Genomic DNA, 22,397 nt, shown 5'->3' on the forward strand with positions numbered 1-22,397 from the left:
AGTTCCTGGACGAGAAAAGGCTGGGGGTCACGTCTCCGCTGTGGGGGAGTTGGGGGATCCTTGAAGGCTTCAAGCAGCAAGGCCGCTCATACATCGTCATCCATGGGATTTTACCGGATTCTTCGGGTGTGGCTCGGGCAGAAAAGTAAGCGCTTGATGTGGAGATATACAACCTCATGTCCCCGTCAGGTTATCATTGACGCGCAGTCAGAGGGGACCAATACCTGAGCAGCATATCGTCAAAGAAGTACATGCATATAGTCTATGTCAGCACACAGGGTCTTTGGTATCAGAACAATAAAACGCGTTGATGTTGACATGGCCGGCTGCAGGGTAATTACCAGTGGACGGACTGTCTTTGATGAGGATACCCCTCTGGGTTGCCCTCATACGCAAACCCTCGCAGTCGGTGATCTTACTTTCTGAGCCTTAGCAGCCGTTGTTACCATGCACAGTCCACTCGACCAAGTGCAACAGACGGTGGAAGCAGATCCATGAGTCTGGTCGAGACGAGCCGGCCCGCAGATGGAAACTGTTGCAGTCATCTCCGGGCTCGGAGCCGCAGCCGAAGCAAAACACGGACGGCGGCGGGCCGGCACTGTGGGCACTGCAAAAGCTCCAAGACACGGCTTCATACAGGGGCCCTGTCTGTGACTCAATCCCCGGGTTATCTGCATCGTCAATTTGACTCACCTCAACTTCATAAATACTGCCTGTCTCTCACAGAAGCTGTTAGTTCGACTGATCAGGCTGTCTGTTCTTCACCAGCTGCGTTGGTTGGTGAAAATTCATTCATTGACGTCAACATGTCCCCCTTCAACCTCGAGACATGCGCTCGACCAAACATCCTTAGACTGCAACCATACCGTTGCGCAAGAGAGTGAGTAGGCACTAAGAGCCCGGTCCATATGAATAATTCAATTGAGGCTCACCAAGAAAACCCTCAGTGATTATAAAGATGACGGGCACAACATCCTCCTTGACGCCAATGAGAACGCCTACGGCCCGCCCATCTCTCAGCAGGCCTCAGCCGCCCTACAGAATGGCAACGCGGCCAGGCTGGACCTCCTAGGCCTGCACCGCTACCCAGACCCGCACCAGCACGACCTCAAGCAGCTGCTGTGCAACTTGCGCGGCACCCACGCCCACACGGACAAGGCACTCACCCCGGAGAACCTCTTCGTCGGCGTCGGCTCCGACGAGGCCATCGACGCACTGCTGCGCTGCTTCTGCGTCCCCGGCCGCGACCAGATCCTCGTGTGCCCGCCCACCTACGGCATGTACGCCGTCTCCGCCGACGTCAACGACGTCGGCCTGTTCAAGGTGCCCTTGCTCCCCGCGCCCGGCTTCCAGCTGGACGTGCCCGCCATCCTGGCCGCGCTCGACGACGCCGACGCCAACCACATCAAGCTGGTCTACCTGTGCTCGCCCGGCAACCCGACGGGCTCGCTGCTGGCCAAGGAGGACGTGCGGAGGGTGCTGGAGCACCCGAAGTGGAACGGCGTCGTGGTGCTGGACGAGGCCTACGTCGACTTCGCGGGCAGCGACAAGGGCGAGGCGTCGCTGGCCGAGTGGGTCAACGAGTGGCCCAACCTTGTCGTCATGCAGACGCTGTCCAAGGCCTTCGGCATGGCCGGCATCAGGCTGGGCGCCGCCTTCTGCGCGCCGCCCGTGGCCCGCATGCTCAACAGCCTCAAGGCCCCCTACAACGTGTCGTCGCCCACGAGCGCCTTGGCGTCGTACGTGCTGTCCGCCGACGGCCTCGGCGCCATGCGCGAGAACAGGGCCAGGCTGGTCGAGCAGAGGGACAGGCTCATCGCCGAGCTGGCCAAGGTCCCCGGCGTCGGGAGGCTGCGCGGCGGTACTGAGAGCAACTTCCTGTTGTACGAGATAGTGAACACCGAGGGCAAGCCGGACAACAAGACGGCGCTCGCGGTCTATGAGGGCCTGGCGGAGACCAAGGGCGTCGTGGTCAGGTTCAGGGGCAAGGAGCACGGTTGTGAAGGGTGCTTGAGGATCACGGTCGGCACTGAGGCGGAGATCACGCGGTTCTTGGAATCGATTAGGAAGACATTGGCTGAGGTGAGGGGCATACAGACCCCTAGCGATGAGGAAAGGAGGGAAAAGGAGGCCAGCGGTGTTGTTGCATAGACCAGTGGCTGCACTAATTTCTGTGAAAACGGATAGACAAAATAGAGGCTTCATCCACATTCCTGTCACGGACCGTTCACGACAGAACTTTTCCACCCCTGGATGCTCAATAACGGACCTACCTGACTGTCAGTCCTAATTTTGGCTTTCAAAATTTGATTGTTACTTCACTATCTGGGATTGTACCCTCTATGAACGCCTGACTCCCATATGTTGCCCAATCCCTCATGGGTCTTGCAGCATTTTGCCGCCTTGCCAAAAAGAACCTGAAAAAATGACCTCAAACAATGATTCCCCGAGGCAAGCGGTCATCCATCCAGAGCCAAGCAGCAGTGCCCTAAACCATTGCGAAGACAACCGTGAACAGCCCCAGCCCCAACGCATTCCAAAGCCGCTCGAGTCCAGGAACCACCGCGACACCAGCCGACTTCGATCTCCTAGTATCCATCGACGTGGTGGCTGCGGAGCTGGACTCGGAGCTGTCGGTCGGGGCGGTCGGGCTCGCGCCGGCGTTGGCCGTTTCCGTCGCCGCCGATTGCCTCACGTCCTTTATCTCCCCCTTGCCTAGCGGCGCAGCGGCTTGCCGTGCCAGGTGTCCCTGGACGGTCTCCAGCGCGCACATCTGCTGCCCAAGCCCAACGCTGCCGTCGAAGCCCCCGACATACCATTTCTGCCCGCACGTCGCCGAGTCTTCGCCTCCCGAGCACGAGTTTGCTGCTGCCGTGGCGGAGGTATTGAGGAGTTCCTGTACGGTGTCTTGGATGGATGAAACCATCAGGGTAGACGCGTACATGAACCGTGAGAGGTAGCCTTTGAAGGACTTCATGTCCGTGTTGCAAAGGTCCACCTGCTCGCAAGCGTGCTCGTACATGATATTTGTCGCATTGCTGTACGGGGTGAAGAAGCTCTTGCTCCCCTGCAGCAGGCCCTCCGTACGCTGCAACCAAGTTGAAGCAGCATCGCCCGCAGTGGTATTGGCCAGGACAGCAGCGCCGTACAGGTAGATGCCGGCAGAATAGCTGAAGGATATAGGATTCATGTCGGTGCAATTTTGATCGGAGTTGGCGCCATCGTACACTATGTATTCGTCATCGATCATTTTGAGGGCCCTTGACCAGTCCCAGACCTTGTTTGCCCAGTCGAGATAGGTCTGGTTGCCCGTCGCCCGGTACAAGCGCGCGCTGATCTGGAATAATCCTCCGTTGCTGACGGAGTTCCGATAATTGAGGCCGTTGGGATTGTCTTCAAATATTTGCCACAGTAAGCCACCGCCACATGCCGACATGTTCCAGCGGCCTGCAAGACTATTCCAGGAGTTCTCTGCAACCTGGAGCCAAGAAGGAACGTTTACGTCGTCGACTTGTGGAAAATTTCGCTCGGCCGCTGTAAGCATGTTAAAGGTCCAGAATGCTTGATCATCGTTGCCCTCTTGTCCCTGATACTTTGGTATCATCAGGTCGTAATTTGGGCCAATGTTGGTGGACAGAGCGGTGGACAAGAGGTCATCATAGCTGCTGTCGGCTGTATAATGAGAATAATCAAGTATGGCACCCATGAGAGCACCACATTCCCACCAGTAGTAAGGGGACGGCAGATCAACAAATTCCTAAGGAGGGTGTCAGTGATGCTGAAAGAAGATAATGACCTGTGTGTGTACAGGCCTGCATTGTGGCCCGGGAGGGGGAGGGGGGAGGGATGGGTTTGCTGAGCCACATCGGTCTTCATAGCAAACAGTTCTGAGCAAACAGTTGCGTCGTCTGACCATTTAAGCCGCTACCGCTAACAGGAGATGCTCCTTACCGTCGCGTTGCCGGAGTAGTACGACAGAGCCCCCTCTGCAATGGTCCTGGCCACGCCTTTGATGGATGCTGTGGAACCTGTCAGTCCTGAGCCTTGACTTTGCAAAAGACTGCATGGTAAACTTACTGGCCTCACCGAGGTTCAGGTTAGGAGGAGGCGTGATTGTGACGCCAACGGTGATGTCGGTGAAGAAAGCCAACACAGCGGCGATGGCGGCGATGGCGGCGGGAAAGGGTGCCATGGTGGCGGCCTCCAGGTAGTTGCTTGAGAAGTTCGCGACAAAACGACGCGATTAATTCGGACTACAGTACCGGAACTCATGAGATGGTACAGCTGGATGGAATCAAAATAAAAAGAGAGGCTGATATGTATGGAGAAAAGAACGTCTGTCTCAATAGGGCACTTGGACGAGCGTCGAGTCCTGGACGTGTGCACCTCGTGCAAAGAGCACAGACAACCCACGTGTGAAGGAAGTACAAGGGTTGTTAACACAAGACCTGCAGCCTGTCACGGAGGACAAGGTGTCTGCGGTGGAAGGGAAGCAAGTAATGACAGGAATTTTTCAGAAAGATGAAGCCATCATCGCCTTGAATCAGGAGCAACAGAGCTGGGCTCGAGATACGTCTTGTATGCATTACCTCCTATCCCAACAGGGGCATGTAAGCGCAGGGACAGAATGCTTAGATGCCTGCGACCCAATTGGCGCTTTAGATGAATGATCAAGCTTGGATGAAAGACGAGACGCGATACCCTTGTCCTGGCTGTGTTTCGTTTCTTTCTTCGGTATGCATGTCTTTGCCCCTGATGCGTATACCAGATCGGCAGTGACTGGTTTGTTGGTATTTGCAGGGTTCCTCGAGGCGATCCCCAGATTCCTGACCCAGGCGCATAGACAGTTGCTGCTGGATCCCAAAAAGGGCGTCTACTAGCCCTCATTGGCTGAATCCCAAAGCCACGCCGTTGGACTTGAAACGGCCGCCCGCTAATTTGGGCCAACTGCTGTGACTTGACTTTGGAAATGACGACGGTCAGTTGCCGCCCATTCCAGAGTGTCTCTGACACGAGGTAGTTAGTCTATGTGGACATGGAGGAACTACAGTCGAGCCATATGCTAGGAATGGGACAGAAATAGATTTGACATTCCAAAAAAGATGCAAGTGCTCGCAAACATGGGGTATAACTTTGCATCTGATCCTCCGCATCGTCATGAATTGTGGTGAGCAGAACATGACGGCTGTCAAACAATGCCAATCCGGAACGCCAGGGCAATATGCTATGCTGTCCACTGCACACCCATCCTGTGCCTGCATGGTCTTAGCAACCACTCGATCCGATAGATCCTCACAACATCAATGCAGCCGCTAGCACCAAGACGCTCGACACCAGCACGGTTCTTGGATTCGACCTCTCCTCAGCCCAGGATGTGCTCGTCGGTGAAGGAAAGTACCACGCCGTGTCCGATGGGTCGAATGTGCCATTCGGGTTATCAACGGTCGGCGATGCAGCAGCGGGTGCAGGTGTTGTCATGAGCAAAGTCCCCCATTGGACCTCGGTGCCCGAGTAGGTCACGGTACGGGTCATTTCAGTCGGACCTGTGATGTTGTTTTCCTCGAAATTCGAGCCGAACGACGAATACTCCGTACACGTCGCGGCGGTCGTGGATGCGAGCTGACATGATATTACAGCCGTGCTAAAGCGAGTCAGTCGTTGCAGCGGTGGGCGACCAAGAGTGAAGGTCTTCAGGCCGAGGGACTAACAGCTGGCTTTCTATAGACCCCGAGTACCTGAAAGTACTCGGCCCCTCGGCAAAGGTGAAGGGCAAAGGCCCCGATATTTGACAGTCTTTCGCATCAGCACAGAAGACGGTATATGTTGTCGCGGTGCTGTCCTGGAGCGGTGTCAGCAAATGTGAAAGCTACTTCTGATAACGGAAAACTAGCATCGTTCATCAAAAGGCGCCTCAACATACACTGGTAATAACACTGCCAGCTAGGTCTTCCCAATTCTGGGTTTCGTATCCGGGAACGTAAACGGACACGGTGGACTGAGAGCTCGAGTCTTGGGCGGCGATCGGCAGTAAGCCCGGCGCCAAAGCGACCAGCAAGAGGGGCAGAGGTGGCCACAGGCTCCTCATGATTGGGAAGACAGAGCGGTCTTAGAGGGGCTAAGGGCTATCGGATCATTGGAGACGGTGGATGAGAGGTCGTGGCCTCTGAACCAGCTCTAAACAGTCACAGGACGTCGGGTCGTAAGAATCTGGGTTTCAGTTCACAAGAGGACCCAGGAATTGACCAAGGTTAAGCAAAAGGGAAGGAGAATCAAGCTCCTCCATCCTATCTCGCTGGCCTGGGGTGATTGGCAACGGCCGCGGTACTTCAAAGTCTTGGCTCTTGGCTTGTCTGACCTTGCCAAGAAGCCCATCACTCCTCTGGCGCTCCTCTGAGGCCTCGGGGCCCCCAATAAATCCGACAGTAATGGTAGGGAGTTGGTCCGCAAGGGAATTCGTTCTGGCCGTGGCTGCGGACGAGGTGCCAAGCCTGGACACGATGGATCAAGCAAATGGGATAGCGTGCTTGTCAGTAGCCCTCGGAGATTTGCCCTGTCTTCTCGGCGCAGAGACCCGGATGCTGCCCCCCTCCCACTTGCCGTTGGCCGAGCACAGCTCACTTTTGGCCAGTCAGCTCGATTCCTCGAACAAGAGTCTTGTTTGAGCTCGACATGGAGCTGCCGATGATCTTGGATTTACGTGACCCTGGTCGCCCGCTGTGGGCCGGAGTCGATCAGCCGCCTGACAGGCAGTGGCAGGATGAGATGTTGACCTGATGTGTCTGTCACATTCATTGGTGTGGAGCAGCTGGGTGCAATTTTAGTACAGCGTCTACAGCATACTGACGCCGAGTCAGACGTAGATACTCAGCTCTCGCTCTGGTCAAGCCGGAGCAACAATGTAAAAGTACGTTGGTCCGATAATGCTTTACGTCCCAAATGCTCGCCCAATCCGGGAACTGTGCTTGGGGCCTTCCGAGGCTGTTATGGACACAGCCGTAGATTTGTCCAATTGAAGCAGGTGCAAGAGACCAAAGAGAGGTACCTGTGGTAAAGCCTCGCTATGCAAGTGGGCACGTCCAAGACAATTCTCACCAGGGGCATGGAGATGGACCCTGCTCCATCAACGGTCAGGCTTCATCGGCAACCGTAACCGATATAATTAAAGGGGGAGCGATGAGTGAGCGGGCCGTTCAAGTCAGTTGAATAAAGAGCCAGTCAGACACCATTCATCTGTCACAAGGAAGACAAAGGTGATTCCATACAGTTGTGTGTTTCTATTTATTGTGAACTCAGCAGTAACACGAGCGCAATACTTTGCACCAATGCAGAATCAAATCACCATGGCACAACGAACTATCCTGCCCTTACTGGCTGTATCTGCTAGCTCTGTATTTGCGCAATCCACCACAGGGAGCTCAGCAAGCTCTTCGGTAGTTGATATCATCTTGCCCATGCTCGAGTCTCAGACCATAATGGGCTCGGTCATGGGCGCAGACGCAACAGCGACGACGTTCTTCCTCACCTGCCCAACAGATGCGCCCTCCCTGCAATGTGGTCTTGGGAAGGGAATGGAGGTCGTGGAGGGATCCGAAGTTCTGGAAGTCCATATGACACAAGCTAATGTGGTGTGAGTACTTCGGAATTTTCAAGCTGCGAATGGTGGGCGACGGCCAGAACTCGGGATGACTGACATGATCTGACAGAACGGCTGACATATCTTGCTCTATTGCATCCAACACCGCCAGCTGCACCTCGTCGATAGCATCGATCGACCTCACTATCAGCAATACGGCCACAGCTTACTCCATGGTGACGACGACTGGTACTGGGACAATGGCCGATATCAGCTCCCACACTATGCCAGTCACCATCACAGCGGGCCTCGAGAAATTGACCACAACCACCGCTGCAACGGCTACTTCTCAGCCAAGCAGTAGTGTGGTCACTGCTGGTATGCCTAGAATGACGCAGAACGCTGTTCTAGCAGGAGCCGCAATGATGCTTGGAGGGGCGATGGTACTTTAAAGGTTGTGTGCCGGATTTGGGGCTCATGTTTAGCTGCGATAGAAACCCCAATGTGGATTGATTTTTTGGAGGTGGATGGATCGTGCTCCATGAAAGAGTGATTCACGACGAACCTGATGATTGTCCCTGCGAGCTTTGGAGCGTAGCTTTAGCCCGGCCTTCTTCAATCCAGCACTCAAAGAACAGCGGTCCGGCCTCTACTGTGCGAACAGGCGTCGTCTTCGTTCCGCCAACATCTACACCATTCCGGGTGCGCTTCCTCGAGGCCGGCTGAAGACCTGGTTGGGACGGTATCCATGGCTGAGGGTGGCCGATTGGAGCTCTAGCTTCTTCTCGTAGCTCAACCGCAACGGTGAAAGTACAACCAACCGGCAAGGCCTCCATGGTCTCGCCGGCGTAGGCAAGGCGGCGTACGGTACCGCGCAATTGTTCGTCGACGTCGGTCCAGTTGACCGTGTCGGCCTGGTCGCCGTCGGCAGCAACCGTGTCAAGAGCCGCATCTTCTGCAATGTCATCACCACTGCCAACATCCTCTTCTCCAAACTCGTCATCCTCCTGTAACTGGTCGCCTCCTCCCTCCTCCCCACGGAAGTTTTTCATTGCTTCTATCCCGCCGGGCCAAGCTGGGAAGTGGGAAACATCAAACATCCATCTCTCGAGAACACCCGCTGGGGCTGGTTGCTGCATTGGTGGGGCCTTGGATGTGGCTGAGTGGACGGGAGCGTGAATAACCACAGCCACTCGCTCGACCCTCCCCTTAGCAGCCTGGGCCATGACTGCATCTACGGCATCATTGATCCATGAGCATACTTTCGGATGGCGAGATTGATGCACGGGGAGGTTGAATGCCTTGGCCGAGAGAAATGTTTGCTTGGGATATATGCTGCGGTAGTAGAGGATGGTATGAATGGAGACGGTGAGGAAGCTGGAAAACGAGTTGAATAGAGTGCGAGCCTCAGCAATAGGCACCTCTATTGTCTGAGGCGGAGGCGGGCCTTCATCCCCTGCAGGAGCAGACGGCAGGGGCAGGGGGACTGCGGGAGGTGGCATCGACATGGTTGAGTTTCCTGAAGAAGTATCCTGATGGTACGCTCATGGACATGGACCGTGCCAACCTTATGAAGCCCCCGGGCAAAGACACCGTAGACTGGCCCCAATGCGAGCTGCAAGGCAGCTATGGCTATGTGTGTGGCTCCAGGATGCTTTCCCACCCAAGGCTGCATTAGTTGGGGCCTAGAGAAACGTTAGACCTTGCCCTCTTGACTCGAATTCGACATGCTCTTGGGCAGCTGCAAGTGTTGACTCGATCATGATCTTCGTGATATCCTATTTGGAGGCTCGAGAAAGTCTTGGCAGAATGGACAAGTGAGTTGCCTACCTGTTGATAGACTAGAAGGTGGGGGGCCCAGGCATGGAAGCTGTAGATGATGTGCAGTTGAGACGGGAATGGCATTTGTCTATATCAGATGGGGATGGATATGCGACTCCTTTAGGCTAGTCTGAGCTGGTGGTGTCGCTCCCTATTTACGCGACTCGACCGCGTCACGTCCTCGAGCTTCACAAGCCCGTGATCGAAGCAGGAAAAAGCTGCAGCTCTAGCTGCAGCTGACATGTCGGCCCAAGGTTCCTGCTATTCTTCGAGAAGCCAGAGCAATTTTCGGCGGATTACGCCCACAGGCAAGACTAGAAGTGCCTGCCTTTCAGCAGGGCTGGGCCCAGGCCGAGAACGCGTCTGGTCGATCAATGCAACGCCCAAACCCAAATAAATACTTGCTTGCTTGAAACCCCACCATACCCAAAAGCTCGCCCAGCGCCCAGCACCCACCCAGTCCCTCCTTTACCCCCCAAATCCCCAAAACCTCCCGCGCCAGCAACCCACCTTGCCAGGCAGACTCGTCTAGCAACTGCATCGCTTGAATATCCTGGGTTAGTCCACCACGCCGTTCCAATTCACCCAGCCCTCTTATCTGATCTTCTCACCGCCCCAGCCCAAGCCCGCCAGTATAAACCAGTCTGTCAGTCTGTCAATCAATCAATCAGCCAGGCCCCTGGACCCCGCAATCCACGAGCGAGTCTGAGCGACAGGCGGAAAAAGGCAAGCAGCCAACATGGAGGACCAGCTGGCCCAGCTGCTCGCAAACACCCAGCTCCCCGCCGAAGAGCCTCGAAAACGCGCCGAACTCGACCTCAAACATGCCCAGACCAATCCCGTCTTCCCAGTCGCCCTCGCCAACATCGCCGCTCACAATTCCGTCTCCACAGAAATCCGCCAGGCCGCCCTGGCCTACCTGCGCCGCTTCATAGAGCACAACTGGAGCGAAGAGGGCGATGATGGCGAGGGGCCCCAGGTACCCATTCCTGAATCCACAAAAGAGCAGCTGCGTCACAAGCTCTTGGATCTGGCTCTGAGTGAGGAGCCCGACCGCAAGGTCAAGGCTTCAGTCAGGTACGCTATGCCCTCCCTACTGGGCCCCGCGGGGATCCTAGCTCTGCTCGCAGGATCATGTCAGTAACATTTCTCAGTTACGTCGTTGGAAAGATTGCCAACAATGACTTCCCCGAGAAATGGCCCTCACTCCTCCCCGCCCTCCTCGAAATCATAGCCAGTGGCAACGACGTTCGCCTCTACGGCGCCCTGAAGGTCCTGAGCGACATTGTCGAGGAAAGCCTGACCGAGGATCAATTCTTCTCCATGGCCCGCCCCATCATCGACGTCGTGTTTAATGTTGCTGTGAACGACGGTCGGAAGCCTACCCTGCGTGCTCTCGCGGTACATGTCTTCCGTGGTTGTTTTGATCTTATGGACATGGTTAAGGATGACCACCCCAAGGAGGTCAAGGGCTTTGCCGAGGAGTCGCTCAAGAATTGGCTTCCTTTCTTCTCCCAGGTTCTCCAGGTCCAACTGCCTGATAGCTCCGAAGAGGCCTCACAGCGGGAGTACAGGAACGGCATTATCGCCTTTAAGCTACAGGTGGTCAAGACGCTGATGAAGGTCAAGAGCGTCTTCCCCACGCTTCTGTTGCCCCAGAGTACTGCATTCTTCCAGGCTGCCTGGCACGAGCTGTCCCTCCTCCAGGAGTCTTACAAATCGAATTATATCGACAACGGAAGCCAGGGCAGGCTGGAGGATTCCGACGGGCTGCCTTATACCCTCGACTTCTTGATCCTGGAAGAATTGGACTTCCTCAACCAGTGCATGAGGGCCACGCCAGTGCAGAAAGAGCTCGAGGCCCAGCTCGGTGCGGGGCCAGCCCACGAGATACCCTGGATACTGGACCTCATGAAGCTGCTGGTAGCTTACAGTCGGATCACTCACGAGGAAGAGGAACTGTGGGATATTGATGTCTCGCTTTACCTTGCCGAGGAGACTTCGGTACGTTTTTCTACACCCTTCGACGTCCCCGTTGGCACGGATTTGGGAGGGATCGGCATGTTTGGAAGCCCTTGGCTGTCCTGTTTCTTAGTCTCACACGAACTGTAACCCTAGCTGGATCTGTGACTAATATTCAGCAGGTGACAGCTAATTACACAGCGCGTACTGCTTGCGGAGATCTCCTAATAAAGGTGGGAGAGTGGCTTCACCAACGGGCATTGGAGGGACTTTTCGCCTACACCAAGAGCCAGTTCTCGGGCGAGCATGACTGGCGCTCTCAAGAAGCTTGTCTATATCTATTCAATATGCTCATCAGTGATCTACAAGATCGCTCAGAGGCTGTCCCTCCTGAGGTTGCTCAGGCCCACGTAGAATTGATCAATTATGCTATCGGTAAGCCCCCCCCCCCCCAAGCCCCCCCCGCCCCACAGCAGACCTCAATCCCTCTGACCATTTACCAGGCCAAGACCAGCCCCTTCTCCGCGCCCGAGGCTTTCTGGTAGCCAGTACCTTGGCCCAGATCTTTCCCCCTGTTGCTGGGATCGTAGACAGGACGATAGAGTCTGTCAGCCGAGACAGCTCGGAACTTGTCCAAGTGGCTTGCGTCAAGGCTGTCGAAGGGTTTGTAAGCTCTGGCAATGTGCCTGCAGACCGCCAAGTGCCGATGCTTGTGGCTATCAACGGCTTCCTCGACGGAAAGGATATGACTGACCTGGTGGATGCCGATGATCTCCTGGTCACTCTTGCCGAGGCACTTCGAGCAGTCATTGGCATCGACCCGAGGGTTGCGATCGCGTCAGACATCAAGTCCATTGACTTACTTTTCTTGATCGCCAAGCACGGCGCGTCGAACTTTCAAGTTACGGTTCTGGTCTGTGAGGCGTTCGAGGAACTTGTGCAGAGTCTGTCAGACTCGGCATCTTACGCGGCTCTGTGCGCCAAAGTTTTGCCAACCATCACCGGGGCCTTCAACGTTGCGGATATGACCTCGGACGACCCGCTTCTCACCCTCGCATGTGAACTTCTAGTACCACTTGTACAGAATGGCTCTGAGCCCTTGCCAGCAGGGTTCGTGGCTGCGACCCTTCCCAAGGTGAAGAATCTGCTGTTGCAGTCGCCCGAGGGTGAGGTCCTGCGACCTGGCGCCGAAGCAATCAAATACATGTTGATGCACGACCACCATCAGGTGCTCGGTTGGCATGACGAGAATGGCCAGTCCGGACTGGAAACGTGTCTGATCATAATTGACCGGCTATTGGGACCCGGTATTGAGGACAATGCGGCTTCCGAGGTTGGAGGACTTGCCGCAGAGCTTGTGGAAAAGGCCGGCCCTGAGCGTCTGGGTCCTTATCTGGAGAAGCTGTTACAGGCTGTGGCTAACCGACTGGCCACGGCTGAGGCTGCCCCTTTCATCCAGTCCCTAATCATCGTCTTCGCGCGCTTGTCACTAATGCAAGCCGGTGACGTCGTACAATTCCTCAGCAACATTGACATCAGTGGCCACAATGGCCTCCAGGTGGTCCTGAGCAAGTGGCTGGAAAACTCTGTCAACTTTGCGGGCTACGACGAGATTCGTCAGAATGTCATTGCCCTCTCCAAGATCTATTCATTGAATGATGGACGCCTTGCTCAGACCATGGTCAAGGGCGATCTTATCATGCAGCCCAGTGACGGGAGAATATTGACACGTTCGCGAGCTAAGCAGAATCCAGACCAGTACACTTTGATTCCTGCAACGCTCAAGATACTGAAGGTTCTGATTGAGGAGCTCATCTCCGCGTCTGGGGTTCAAGGCGCGGCTAATGCCGCGGCCGCTGCGGCCGCAGAATTTGCTGATGCGGACGAGGACGACGGCGATGAGGGCTGGGAGGACGAGCTCGACACCGTTGGCCTGGGAGCCAGCGCGCAGACTCTCATGAACCTGGCCGAGGGAGCCAGCAGCAGGATGCGGGACGATGAGACACAGCAGTACTTGTCCGAATTCTTTGTACGCGCGGCGAGAGAGAACATTGCTGATTTCCAAAACTGGTACGGCATGCTCACGGAGGATGAGAAGAGCAAGCTGAATGAGCTGGCAACGGCTCAATGAGAGGCTGAGATGAAGGATGTACCGGACGCGTTACAGGCGCACGAAGGTTGTGTCAAAGGTCTCGAAGTCGTTTCTAAACCCTTGGGTGGCCTTTTTGTCTCTCTTCCAAACACAGGGGTGACAGTACCTATGTCGGATGTGCCGAGTATAACATCCCGCCACTTGGATATGGGATGTTGGAAAGCAAGCTGCCTGAGGACGGGAAGATCATGGTGGTTCCACGCGGTGCTTTTCTATTTATGTCGATACCTCTCTCCAACTTCATGCACACAACTTGGCAAGAGCTTGATAGCCCTACCCAAACCCCGTATACAACTTGGTAAATAATCAGGGCCCTGGTGTTTTAGAAGGGACCGAACAAAAAAAATTAGATAGCGTATCATTGCAGCGGCTAATGTGCCTTGATTTGGCTGATTTCATGCACCTTCGCCTCATCACCGCCGAAGAAACGCATTTCAAAATAGTGAAGCCCTTGAAAATTGCACAGTATGGAACACGAACAGCAGAGATGAAGGGATAAGAAAAGGTTGGCGCAGAATCGGCCACCCAATGGCTGGTAGACAGATTCGTAGGCTATTTCGACAGGCCTCCGGGCATTGCACTCAGATATTGATGGACTAGTATGTGAGAAGGCAACTGCGGTATTGTTCATTCAACAAGCTGCACTGGTCCAATCTTGCTGGTGGCAGGTCACAAATTATCTACTTGAATACGAACAGTCCCTCCCAATTTCACAGCCGAGGCTCAAATTATATCTCCGCCAAAGGGATTACCGCCACCGCCACCGCCAAAGCCACCTCCGGGCCGTCCACCGCCAAATCTCGGTCCAGGCCCGCCGGGTCCCAGAGGATCCCAGCGCGCACCGGGCGGCGCTTGTGGGTCATATCCTGCCTGTCCGCCTCCACCCGGCCCTTGGAACAACGGGTCGTCGAACGTAGGGTGCATGCCACCGCCCATACCACCTGGTCTCGGCAGGCCTCCGCCGGGCACAAATGATCCTCTCAGAGGATCGTGCGGTCCAAGTCCGGGAGGGTGAAGGTCATCGTGTCCGATATTGAACGGCGAGCGACCGTCGCCGGGCATGCGGAGAGGTCCACGTAGTGGTCTGTTGATCTCAAACTCGTCCTCAAAGTCGGGAGGGGCAAATTCACCCGCCGGCACCGGCCTGCGAGGTGGTGCCGCAAGAGGGTCGTCGAAGGGGTATGGACGCGCAGGCTCCGGCAGTCCAGGCGGAGGTGGGCGCGGGTTGCTCGGGCCCTCCCGGCCCTGTCGGTCTGCATCTTGACGCGCTGCTCGGTCGTCCGGGTTCGTGTCCTCGTAGCCCTCCTTTTGCAGGCCTGGGATGAGCTTCTGAATGATGTTGATCTTGAGGAGGGACGCCAGGTCGGCCATCCGCTCTGGAGAAATGAAGACATTTTGCAGTTTGGACGGCAGGTCGCTGCGGTCCTCATTGCCATCGGCGTCGATGGTGATGCGCAGTGGCAGTGCTGAACTGGAAACATAGTCTCTCGGTGTGACCTCGAGTCGCACAATGCGCTCGTCGCCCACTGCAAGCCCGCGGATCTCGGCCTTGCCCCCCATGCGATCTACTTTGACGACGAACTGCATGGAGGACTGGGTGTGTGCGTAGAGAAAGGAGTAGGAAGATACAGAGGCATTCCATCTTGGTGGAAGACGAGGCGCCAGTGCCTGGCATTCCGTTTCTGGGTGGCAAGTCAGCTCAAGCAGGTCGAGATAAATGCGAGGATGGGAGTGATAGGTACCGTTTTTCTGGTCCTCGTTGAAGCCAAGCAGTCGGAAGCCAAGCTTGATCATGCAGGAATGTGTGAAAAGGGCAATGGCCTCTGCAGAGCTGCTCATATCTGATGTGGAATCGTCTTTCTCGTGGGTAGGCAAGGCGTCTGCCATGCCCTGCAGAACGTTCTGCGGGCTGAGGGGGTTGCTTGCCATAGCTGATCGTTGGATGGGTTCCAAGCTGTGATGACTGGATGTGTGACTTTGTTACTGCGTCGGGTTTGTCTGTTGTAGACCGTAAGAGAGTTACGAGGAGGATGTAGAGAAAGAGGGAGAGCTTGGAGAGGAGTTGTAGCTAATAAGTTTGAATAGAAAGTTCAGGCCTCCGCCGTTGAGGTGGTTGGAGGCTTGGGAGCTGCAGCTGGTAGTGGTGGCGTCAGAGGGGTCTGCCTAACCGTAGGGCTGAGTTCAAGGGGAGCATCAGAGGCCAAGATCTGCTGCGGGGGAAGCTAGCTACCCCTCTGGGGGCCTTATCTGACGTCTCTTATCCCGGCGTCCAGGCCCTCAGCTAGCAGCTTGAGCAACCTGCGGTAGGAGGGGACGCGTATGGGCGTACGGGTACACTTGCATGTTGGGCACCCGAATGATTCACTGCAGGGGCATGCGCATCTGAGTGGCTCAGGTGATGAGACGAACATATTCTCTATACTCGCATATCTGGAGTGTCCACTGTAAAGTGCTACTGTAGCTTTCGGGTGGCCAGCTGATTACCGTGTCCTGGAAGGGGGCCGATTGGGCACCTAATATATTTCTTCATTTAAATCGACCTTTGGAAGAAAAGGGCACATAGATTTGCAGCATACTGGCCCGAAGTGCTCTTGAAAACCCAGACTCGGATAAGCTCCGAGGCCCTGAAAATGTAGGAAATACAGGAAGCGGTATACAGTATCTAGTCTAGGTACCAAGTGGTATCCAGTGACCCCTCATGAGTATGGACCAGGAGGAGCAGGAGCACTCACCTGGGCAGGCGGCAAGGTGGGGTCGCACGGCTCGGATCATCTGCCTTGGCCGAGCGTTATCGACGGCTCGCTTGCTCGCTTGCTCGCTGGAGGGCCGGCGACTGGCAATGACATGGATGACAACAGCCTCGATGCGAAACGTGCACAGCTGACACAGGATCACCACGACTTTCTGCGGGGCCCTCGATTCCCCTGTTGCAGAAGCTTGTCAGGCACTCCAAATCAAAGGGCCAAGCTGTTGGCAACAAGACACCTGCCAGACCCGACCTGAATCCCTTCACCCCCGCTATTTCTCCTCGAGACACCGCTGTTCAACAAAGCTTTGTGTATGTCTCCCCCCTTCAACTCGGACGCCCCCAGCTCCAGCGCCAGCGCCAGCAATCCACTTCCCCAGAATCATGAGTCGTATGCTGCCTCTGGCGAGGTGAAGAGCTCGATGGAGCCAAATCCCCCGGCTTCATCACAGAATGAAGACAACATGGCCCAGCCCAACTCTGCTGCAGCGCCTCCCAACCCATCAGAGGACTTGATCTCCCTCGACGAGCACCCACAGCCTTCTCCCACGGCTGTCACTGTGGGTGCGCAACACGATGGCCAACCCGAGAAATCCAACCCGCACGAACTGCGACCAGAGGTGCCGCCAAAGACAGATGATGGCAGTGACGGCTTGAATGCCTCTGTTGCAACTCTGAAGCCTGCGACAACCCCAACCACCACAATCGCCACTTCATACCTGAATGTTGAAACAAAACCTTATGTCGACCCTACACCATCTACTCCAACCGAGTCCCAGCCTCCTTCGAGGACGCCTTCCAACGCTGCCGACCGGCCTCGCCTGTCCCTCGACTCTTCACGAGGAGGACGGTCAGACGACGAGAAACGGCGTGCAAGTGAAGATGATCGAGAGAACGATGCGTCTGAGATCCAAAATATTATGACCCAGTTCAGGGAGGGCGGTCCAGGCGAAGAGGAGGTTATGAGTCCACGACTGGAAATTGCATCCCCCTTCGGTGCCGGGCCTGTTCAACATCCTCCTCGCCATTCTAGCCTAGAGCCGCTGAGCCCGAATATAGCCCAACAACTACAGGATATGCAAGGTCTACGGCTAGACTCCAGTTCGCCAGCCAGCATGATGTCGAAGGGGAAGGACCCGGATGATCAAGGCCCGCCTGTTCCTCCAAAGGACCCATCCATACACTCCGGCAGGACTGGTCAACTCAAGGACGAACGAGAGAGTATCGGTGCTCCCATGTCTCCAACAGTGTCGTTACACCGACCACCCCCACCGGAGCCTGAGCCTGAATCGGCGCTGCCCTTCGACTTCCACAGGTTCCTCGAACAGTTGCGGAACAAGAAAGCAGACCCGGTCGCCAAGTATCTGCGATCGTTTCTGAATGAGTTTGGTAAGCGACAGTGGATGGTACATGAGCAGGTCAAGATTATCAGCGATTTCCTGGCTTTCATTGCAAACAAGATGGCATTGTGTGAAGTCTGGAGGGATGTGTCTGATGCTGAATTCGACAACGCTCGAGAAGGCATGGAGAAGCTTGTCATGAATCGACTGTACGCCCAGACTTTCTCGCCAGCAATACCTCCGCCTCAGCCAATACCAGGTGCCAAACCAAGGAGGAAGGGTGCCGAGCGACCCCTGGGGCCTGGGCGCAGGGGCCAGCACCAAGAAGATGTCGAGCGCGATGAAGTCGTTGCCCAGAAGATCAATATCTATGGCTGGGTGCGTGAAGAACATCTAGATATACCGCCGGTCGGGGAAAGTGGGAAACGTTTCCTCAGGCTTGCACAACAAGGTGCGAGAAACTTCACCCAACCCTGTAAGCCATAGCTAACTTTGACAGAACTCTTGAAAATTAAATCGTACCGAGCACCAAGGGATAAAATCATATGCATCCTGAATTGCTGCAAGGTCATCTTCGGTAGGTTACATATTGCCGTTCTAGCAAGCGAGCATACACGTACTCATCAGATGTAGGGCTTCTTAAGCACTCCAAATCCGACTCGTCGGCAGACTCGTTCATGCCACTCCTCATTTATGTCACACTCCAAGCAAACCCAGAGCATATAGTATCAAATGTCCAATACATCCTCAGGTTTCGAAATCAAGAGAAATTAGGAGGCGAAGCTGGTTACTACCTCTCATCATTGGTAATAAGAAGCAGCCCCTACTGTAGACACGTCACAGCCGCTAACATTGTTTCATAGATGGGTGCTGTCCAGTTCATTGAAAATATGGATCGCACGACACTTACGATCTCAGATGAAGACTTTGAAAAGAACGTCGAGGCCGCCGTTTCTGCCATTGCCGAGAGGCATCGTTTAGAGTCACCACCTACTTCAGCCACCGCAGAAAAACCACCACAGTCCCTTGGCAGCATGGGTGAATTCTCATCAACCCGACCATCGATGGACAACGACGCAGTGACCCACTCTTCGTACACACCTCGCCAGTCAACTTCTAATGACGATGGTGAGTACGACGAGAAGGCTGCCATAACTGGTCTCCTTCGAACCATCCAGAAGCCGTTATCTACTATCGGCAGGATGTTTTCCGACAGTGATGAGCCCGTAGCTGGTTCCTCAAGCGCGTCCGCACGCAGCCCCGCCCATACTCCTCTGCCAGATTCCAGGCCAAGCACAGGGGGGCAAAGGGTTCCGAGTCATCAAAGCCGCTATTCTGCGGAGGAGGCTGCAGCGAGGCAGGCCAGCGCCGAGGCAGCAGAGGCGCACAGGCTGCATAGGGCAGAACACGCCAATGTCGTAGAAACTCTAGCCGGCATGTTTCCTGACCTCGACAGGGACATCATCAGTGATGTTGTTTACCAGAAGGAAGGACGGTATGTTGAATTCCCATGTCTTTTCATTCTTTTGTTCCACTAACAGGATCTGATCCAGTGTTGGTTTGGCGGTGGATGCATGCCTTGCATTGTCTGCATGAGCGTCTGGGATCAGCTTGGACTTGAGAAATTGGAATTTGCTCGAAGAAATCGAAAGGGGGGGGATGATACCAACATCAGCATTAGCGACATTTGAAGACAGACAGGCCAAGCTATCATGGTTGACTTGAGGCTCGTGTAAATGCGGCGAGCACAATTGTCATCCGTCATAATCATGCATTTACTAAATATAATTCGTATATGGGACACAACGATGTTCCGCCTGGAGCTGATCTCAATACGTCGTTAGAAATCTCATACTTAGAACTAGAGGATTAGGGAAGACGGAACCCCTGCTCATGGCGGTCTAAAAAGTCAATGATCACAATATCGCCAGTGCACAACAGCCCACACTTACTTGTACATATACTTACCCTCGACAGTGTCTTGAAGTTGTGATGCTGTCCACAGTCTGCCAATGCTCTTAAGATTCGAGAAACCAATCTAGGAGCAAAAGCAAAAGAGTTACAAGATGGATTGCCTCCTGACGGAATCGAACCGTCGATCTTCGCATTACGAGTGCGACGCTGAAAATGGGTCAGGACGATGTTCATTGTGAATGAAGCGAATGGGCTGTTACCTACCCTTACCGCTTGGCCAAGAAGGCTTACGTCAACAGGGGTCATCGATAGATTTATATTCCAAGATTAGCTCAGGAATGTTGTAAATCTAGCACATTGCCACCATTATTGTCCAAGCTGTTGAACACGCCATTGATAACCGCGTTGGAATCATTGAGGTTGGATTTTTGGGTAAGACGTCGCAATACAGAGTAGCATTAATTATGCGGCGTCCGCAATACAGCTACGCTATAGGTTGTGAAGTTGGTAGGTATCATACTGGGTTTGGACTAACAAGGACATATGACTTTGAGTGTGCCTTGGAGCTTTCCTGAGATGTAGCATTTTGCATCTATTAGAACTTGTTACCCTGACTATATACGAATATAGAGTGGTCTCGGAAAACAAGATCCAAATTCTGACACGCAAAATCATACGTCGTTGGGTTAACATGCTTCACAGCCGAGGTCGTGTTATAGCCCAGCAGAATCAGCGTCTCGGAGTCAGGCTGATACTTGGGCCAACCCATCACGGAAGTCAAACCATCCGACGGATCAGCGGCAAAGGCCACCCACGCCTTCTGCATCGTCTCTTTGAGTCTTTCCTCCTGGGCCGACGATTCAATCCCGCTGACGCCTTCCGCGTTGCCAACAACCATGTTGATATCTACACCGTGGTAGGCTCCACTGTCGTAGGGTGGTTCCATTTGGTAGAAGAGCCGCAGATTATCCCAGTCTGCCATGTATCGGGCGCGGTAGCTCGTGATGTTCAGTTTTGTTCGCCCGTGCGCGTCTGCCGCGAGCGGACAGGTGAACGTCTCCTGCTCGAAGAGCGTCCAGTTGCTTTCCGGGAGCACGATCCCCCTTGCTGAGGCCGAAATCCTGTAGAAACCAGACTCGTGGTCTGTTTGCAACTGGAGGTGCGGGAGTCGTGCCAACTGCCCCGCAGCAAGTCGTGAAACGTACTCGGACCTTGAAAATACCGTGAGGTTGTCTTCGGTGATCTGGAAGGCCGGCAGGGAGCGAGTGACTGAGCCGGTCGTGGGTACACGAGCGGCAGCTGCGAGAATTGAATCAATAGTGATGTTGGGTGAGCGCATGCACTGGAGAGTCGATTCTGAAGCACCGCATCCGAGTGTTCTTGAGACATTGTACCAATTCGAGGCAGCTAGGTCGGCACTGTTGCTGTCGAACGAGAAGATATTGCCAGAATGAGAAATGAGCCCTGCAACGATTGGGTCCTGGTTTGGAGGTCTTGTCAGCGTCAGAGGTTCGCATTTGATCTTCACTTTGAGGATGATTTCCTCTTGCATCTCTACGGCTAGAGACCATATAGTGACAACAACTTACGTCCTGAAAAGCATAAGCCCAGTTACTCACAGCCCAGGAGCCCGATGACTGCCCAGCTATTGTAATACGAGAGGCGTCGCCGCCAAATACCGCGATGTTGTCTTGTACCCACGAGACGGCCAAGCGCTGGTCCAAGAGGGCGAGGTTCTTCATCTCAAGCTCAGGCGCTCCAGGGAACCCAAAGATGTTCATACGAAAGTTGAAGGTCACCACCACAACGTCCTGGGCATCCGCCAAGAACTCGCCCTGGTAGAACGGCGTGTTGCTGCTTCCGGCTGAAAATCGGCCCCCATAAATCCACACGAGCACAGGCTTCAGCCCAGAATTATCGTCAATGCGATTCGAGAAATTCTGAGTTGGCTTTGACCAGATGTTCAGCGTTAAGCAGTCCTCGCTTTGTGTGTTATTCAGAGAGTTGACAAAGTTGGCGTATATACCACCGTATTGACTAGTCGCGTTCGGATACGCGATATACCTAGACGGGTTTTGAGGACAGTCGTAGCCCTGAAATGAGGAACTTGTTAGAAACAATACTTGGACTGCCATATTTCATTGACCCACATAACTGCTGGCGTCGAAGGCGTCATTTAACAAGACTGGCTTGACAGGCGGCGCGAATCTTAGATCTCCAACAGGCGGTCGGGCATATGGCACGCCAAGCCACTCACATACCGTGGCCTTGTGCGTGCTATAATGCCCGCCGAAACTTCTGTCGTCTGTATGAGCGATGCAGTTGTGGTCGAGTGGAGAGTAGCCAAAGACAGTGTAGACCTGCAGTGTTGCACTGCCAAGCCATGTGACGAAGGAGTATTTCATCGTGAGGCTCGAAGCTCACAACCTGCCCACAGATCAAGGATGAGTTACCATTGACATTTTTCAGAGCTGGATAAAGCCCTCGGTAATTTCATAAAGGCAAAAGTGAGGAGAGGCATTGCTATCAACCCCCTGACGCTGATGAGTTGCATCACTAGCTGCTTGCCGAGGCGTCCGGCAATCAGGGCCGGGATCCGGGCTGGATGACTTCAAATCTAGCCGGAGGTGGCGAAGCATGCTAAGATGGGAAATTGAGTTACTAAGAAGCAGGAATCGTTTGATTCTCGTTAGACGGAACGCAGCTCATCGGATATTGGTCCATAACCGGATCCCCAAGTTTGACTGCGTACGAAGATCGTTCAAAGCTCGTCAATCGCTGGTGGAAAGCATTTCCTCTCATGTAAGTCCGAAAAGAATTTCGAGGCAGCCCTTACAAGAGAGTTGAATGCGTACACGGGTCAAGACTAAAAAAAAAAAATGGATGGCT

At 54.5% G+C, this 22,397-nt stretch overlaps 9 protein-coding genes across 9 annotated transcripts; 4 read left to right on the forward strand and 5 right to left on the reverse strand.

The window, feature by feature from the left end:
- Nucleotides 1-806: 806 nt before the first annotated feature.
- Nucleotides 807-2,151, forward strand: J7T55_004758 (histidinol-phosphate aminotransferase; the record flags this gene model as incomplete). The annotated part of the gene is made up of 2 exons (XM_053130482.1): nt 807-880; nt 948-2,151. The coding sequence occupies 2 exons, from the start codon at nt 807-809 to the stop codon at nt 2,149-2,151; spliced, it is 1,278 nt and encodes a 425-aa protein (XP_052991185.1).
- A 337-nt stretch (nt 2,152-2,488) lies between these two features.
- On the reverse strand, nt 2,489-4,192 carry J7T55_004759 (glycoside hydrolase family 76 protein; the record flags this gene model as incomplete). Its single annotated transcript, XM_053130483.1, has 3 exons — nt 2,489-3,757; nt 3,952-4,019; nt 4,078-4,192. The coding sequence occupies 3 exons, from the start codon at nt 4,190-4,192 to the stop codon at nt 2,489-2,491; spliced, it is 1,452 nt and encodes a 483-aa protein (XP_052991186.1).
- Nucleotides 4,193-5,292: 1,100 nt separating this feature from the next.
- Nucleotides 5,293-6,671, reverse strand: J7T55_004760 (uncharacterized protein; the record flags this gene model as incomplete). Its single annotated transcript, XM_053130484.1, has 5 exons — nt 5,293-5,641; nt 5,736-5,839; nt 5,921-6,105; nt 6,232-6,488; nt 6,619-6,671. 5 exons carry the CDS (start codon nt 6,669-6,671, stop codon nt 5,293-5,295), a joined length of 948 nt encoding a protein of 315 aa, XP_052991187.1.
- Nucleotides 6,672-7,340: 669 nt separating this feature from the next.
- J7T55_004761 (uncharacterized protein) lies at nt 7,341-8,025 on the forward strand (the record flags this gene model as incomplete). The annotated part of the gene is made up of 2 exons (XM_053130485.1): nt 7,341-7,627; nt 7,704-8,025. The coding sequence occupies 2 exons, from the start codon at nt 7,341-7,343 to the stop codon at nt 8,023-8,025; spliced, it is 609 nt and encodes a 202-aa protein (XP_052991188.1).
- A 102-nt stretch (nt 8,026-8,127) lies between these two features.
- J7T55_004762 (uncharacterized protein) lies at nt 8,128-9,081 on the reverse strand (the record flags this gene model as incomplete). Its single annotated transcript, XM_053130486.1, has 1 exon — nt 8,128-9,081. The coding sequence occupies one exon, from the start codon at nt 9,079-9,081 to the stop codon at nt 8,128-8,130; it is 954 nt and encodes a 317-aa protein (XP_052991189.1).
- A 1,052-nt stretch (nt 9,082-10,133) lies between these two features.
- On the forward strand, nt 10,134-13,487 carry J7T55_004763 (uncharacterized protein; the record flags this gene model as incomplete). Its single annotated transcript, XM_053130487.1, has 4 exons — nt 10,134-10,471; nt 10,549-11,398; nt 11,590-11,791; nt 11,860-13,487. 4 exons carry the CDS (start codon nt 10,134-10,136, stop codon nt 13,485-13,487), a joined length of 3,018 nt encoding a protein of 1,005 aa, XP_052991190.1.
- Nucleotides 13,488-14,231: 744 nt separating this feature from the next.
- On the reverse strand, nt 14,232-15,437 carry J7T55_004764 (pi31 proteasome regulator; the record flags this gene model as incomplete). Its single annotated transcript, XM_053130488.1, has 1 exon — nt 14,232-15,437. One exon carries the CDS (start codon nt 15,435-15,437, stop codon nt 14,232-14,234), a length of 1,206 nt encoding a protein of 401 aa, XP_052991191.1.
- Nucleotides 15,438-16,568: 1,131 nt separating this feature from the next.
- J7T55_004765 (uncharacterized protein) lies at nt 16,569-19,190 on the forward strand (the record flags this gene model as incomplete). The annotated part of the gene is made up of 4 exons (XM_053130490.1): nt 16,569-18,069; nt 18,228-18,400; nt 18,458-19,089; nt 19,148-19,190. 4 exons carry the CDS (start codon nt 16,569-16,571, stop codon nt 19,188-19,190), a joined length of 2,349 nt encoding a protein of 782 aa, XP_052991192.1.
- A 913-nt stretch (nt 19,191-20,103) lies between these two features.
- On the reverse strand, nt 20,104-21,913 carry J7T55_004766 (uncharacterized protein; the record flags this gene model as incomplete). The annotated part of the gene is made up of 3 exons (XM_053130491.1): nt 20,104-20,988; nt 21,098-21,601; nt 21,659-21,913. 3 exons carry the CDS (start codon nt 21,911-21,913, stop codon nt 20,104-20,106), a joined length of 1,644 nt encoding a protein of 547 aa, XP_052991193.1.
- Between the last annotated feature and the right edge of the window lie 484 nt (nt 21,914-22,397).

The sequence above is a fragment of the Diaporthe amygdali genome, assembly GCF_026229845.1.
Source record: "Diaporthe amygdali strain CAA958 chromosome Unknown NODE_23_length_778278_cov_65_433824, whole genome shotgun sequence".
Classification (NCBI taxonomy): Eukaryota; Fungi; Ascomycota; class Sordariomycetes; order Diaporthales; family Diaporthaceae; genus Diaporthe; species Diaporthe amygdali.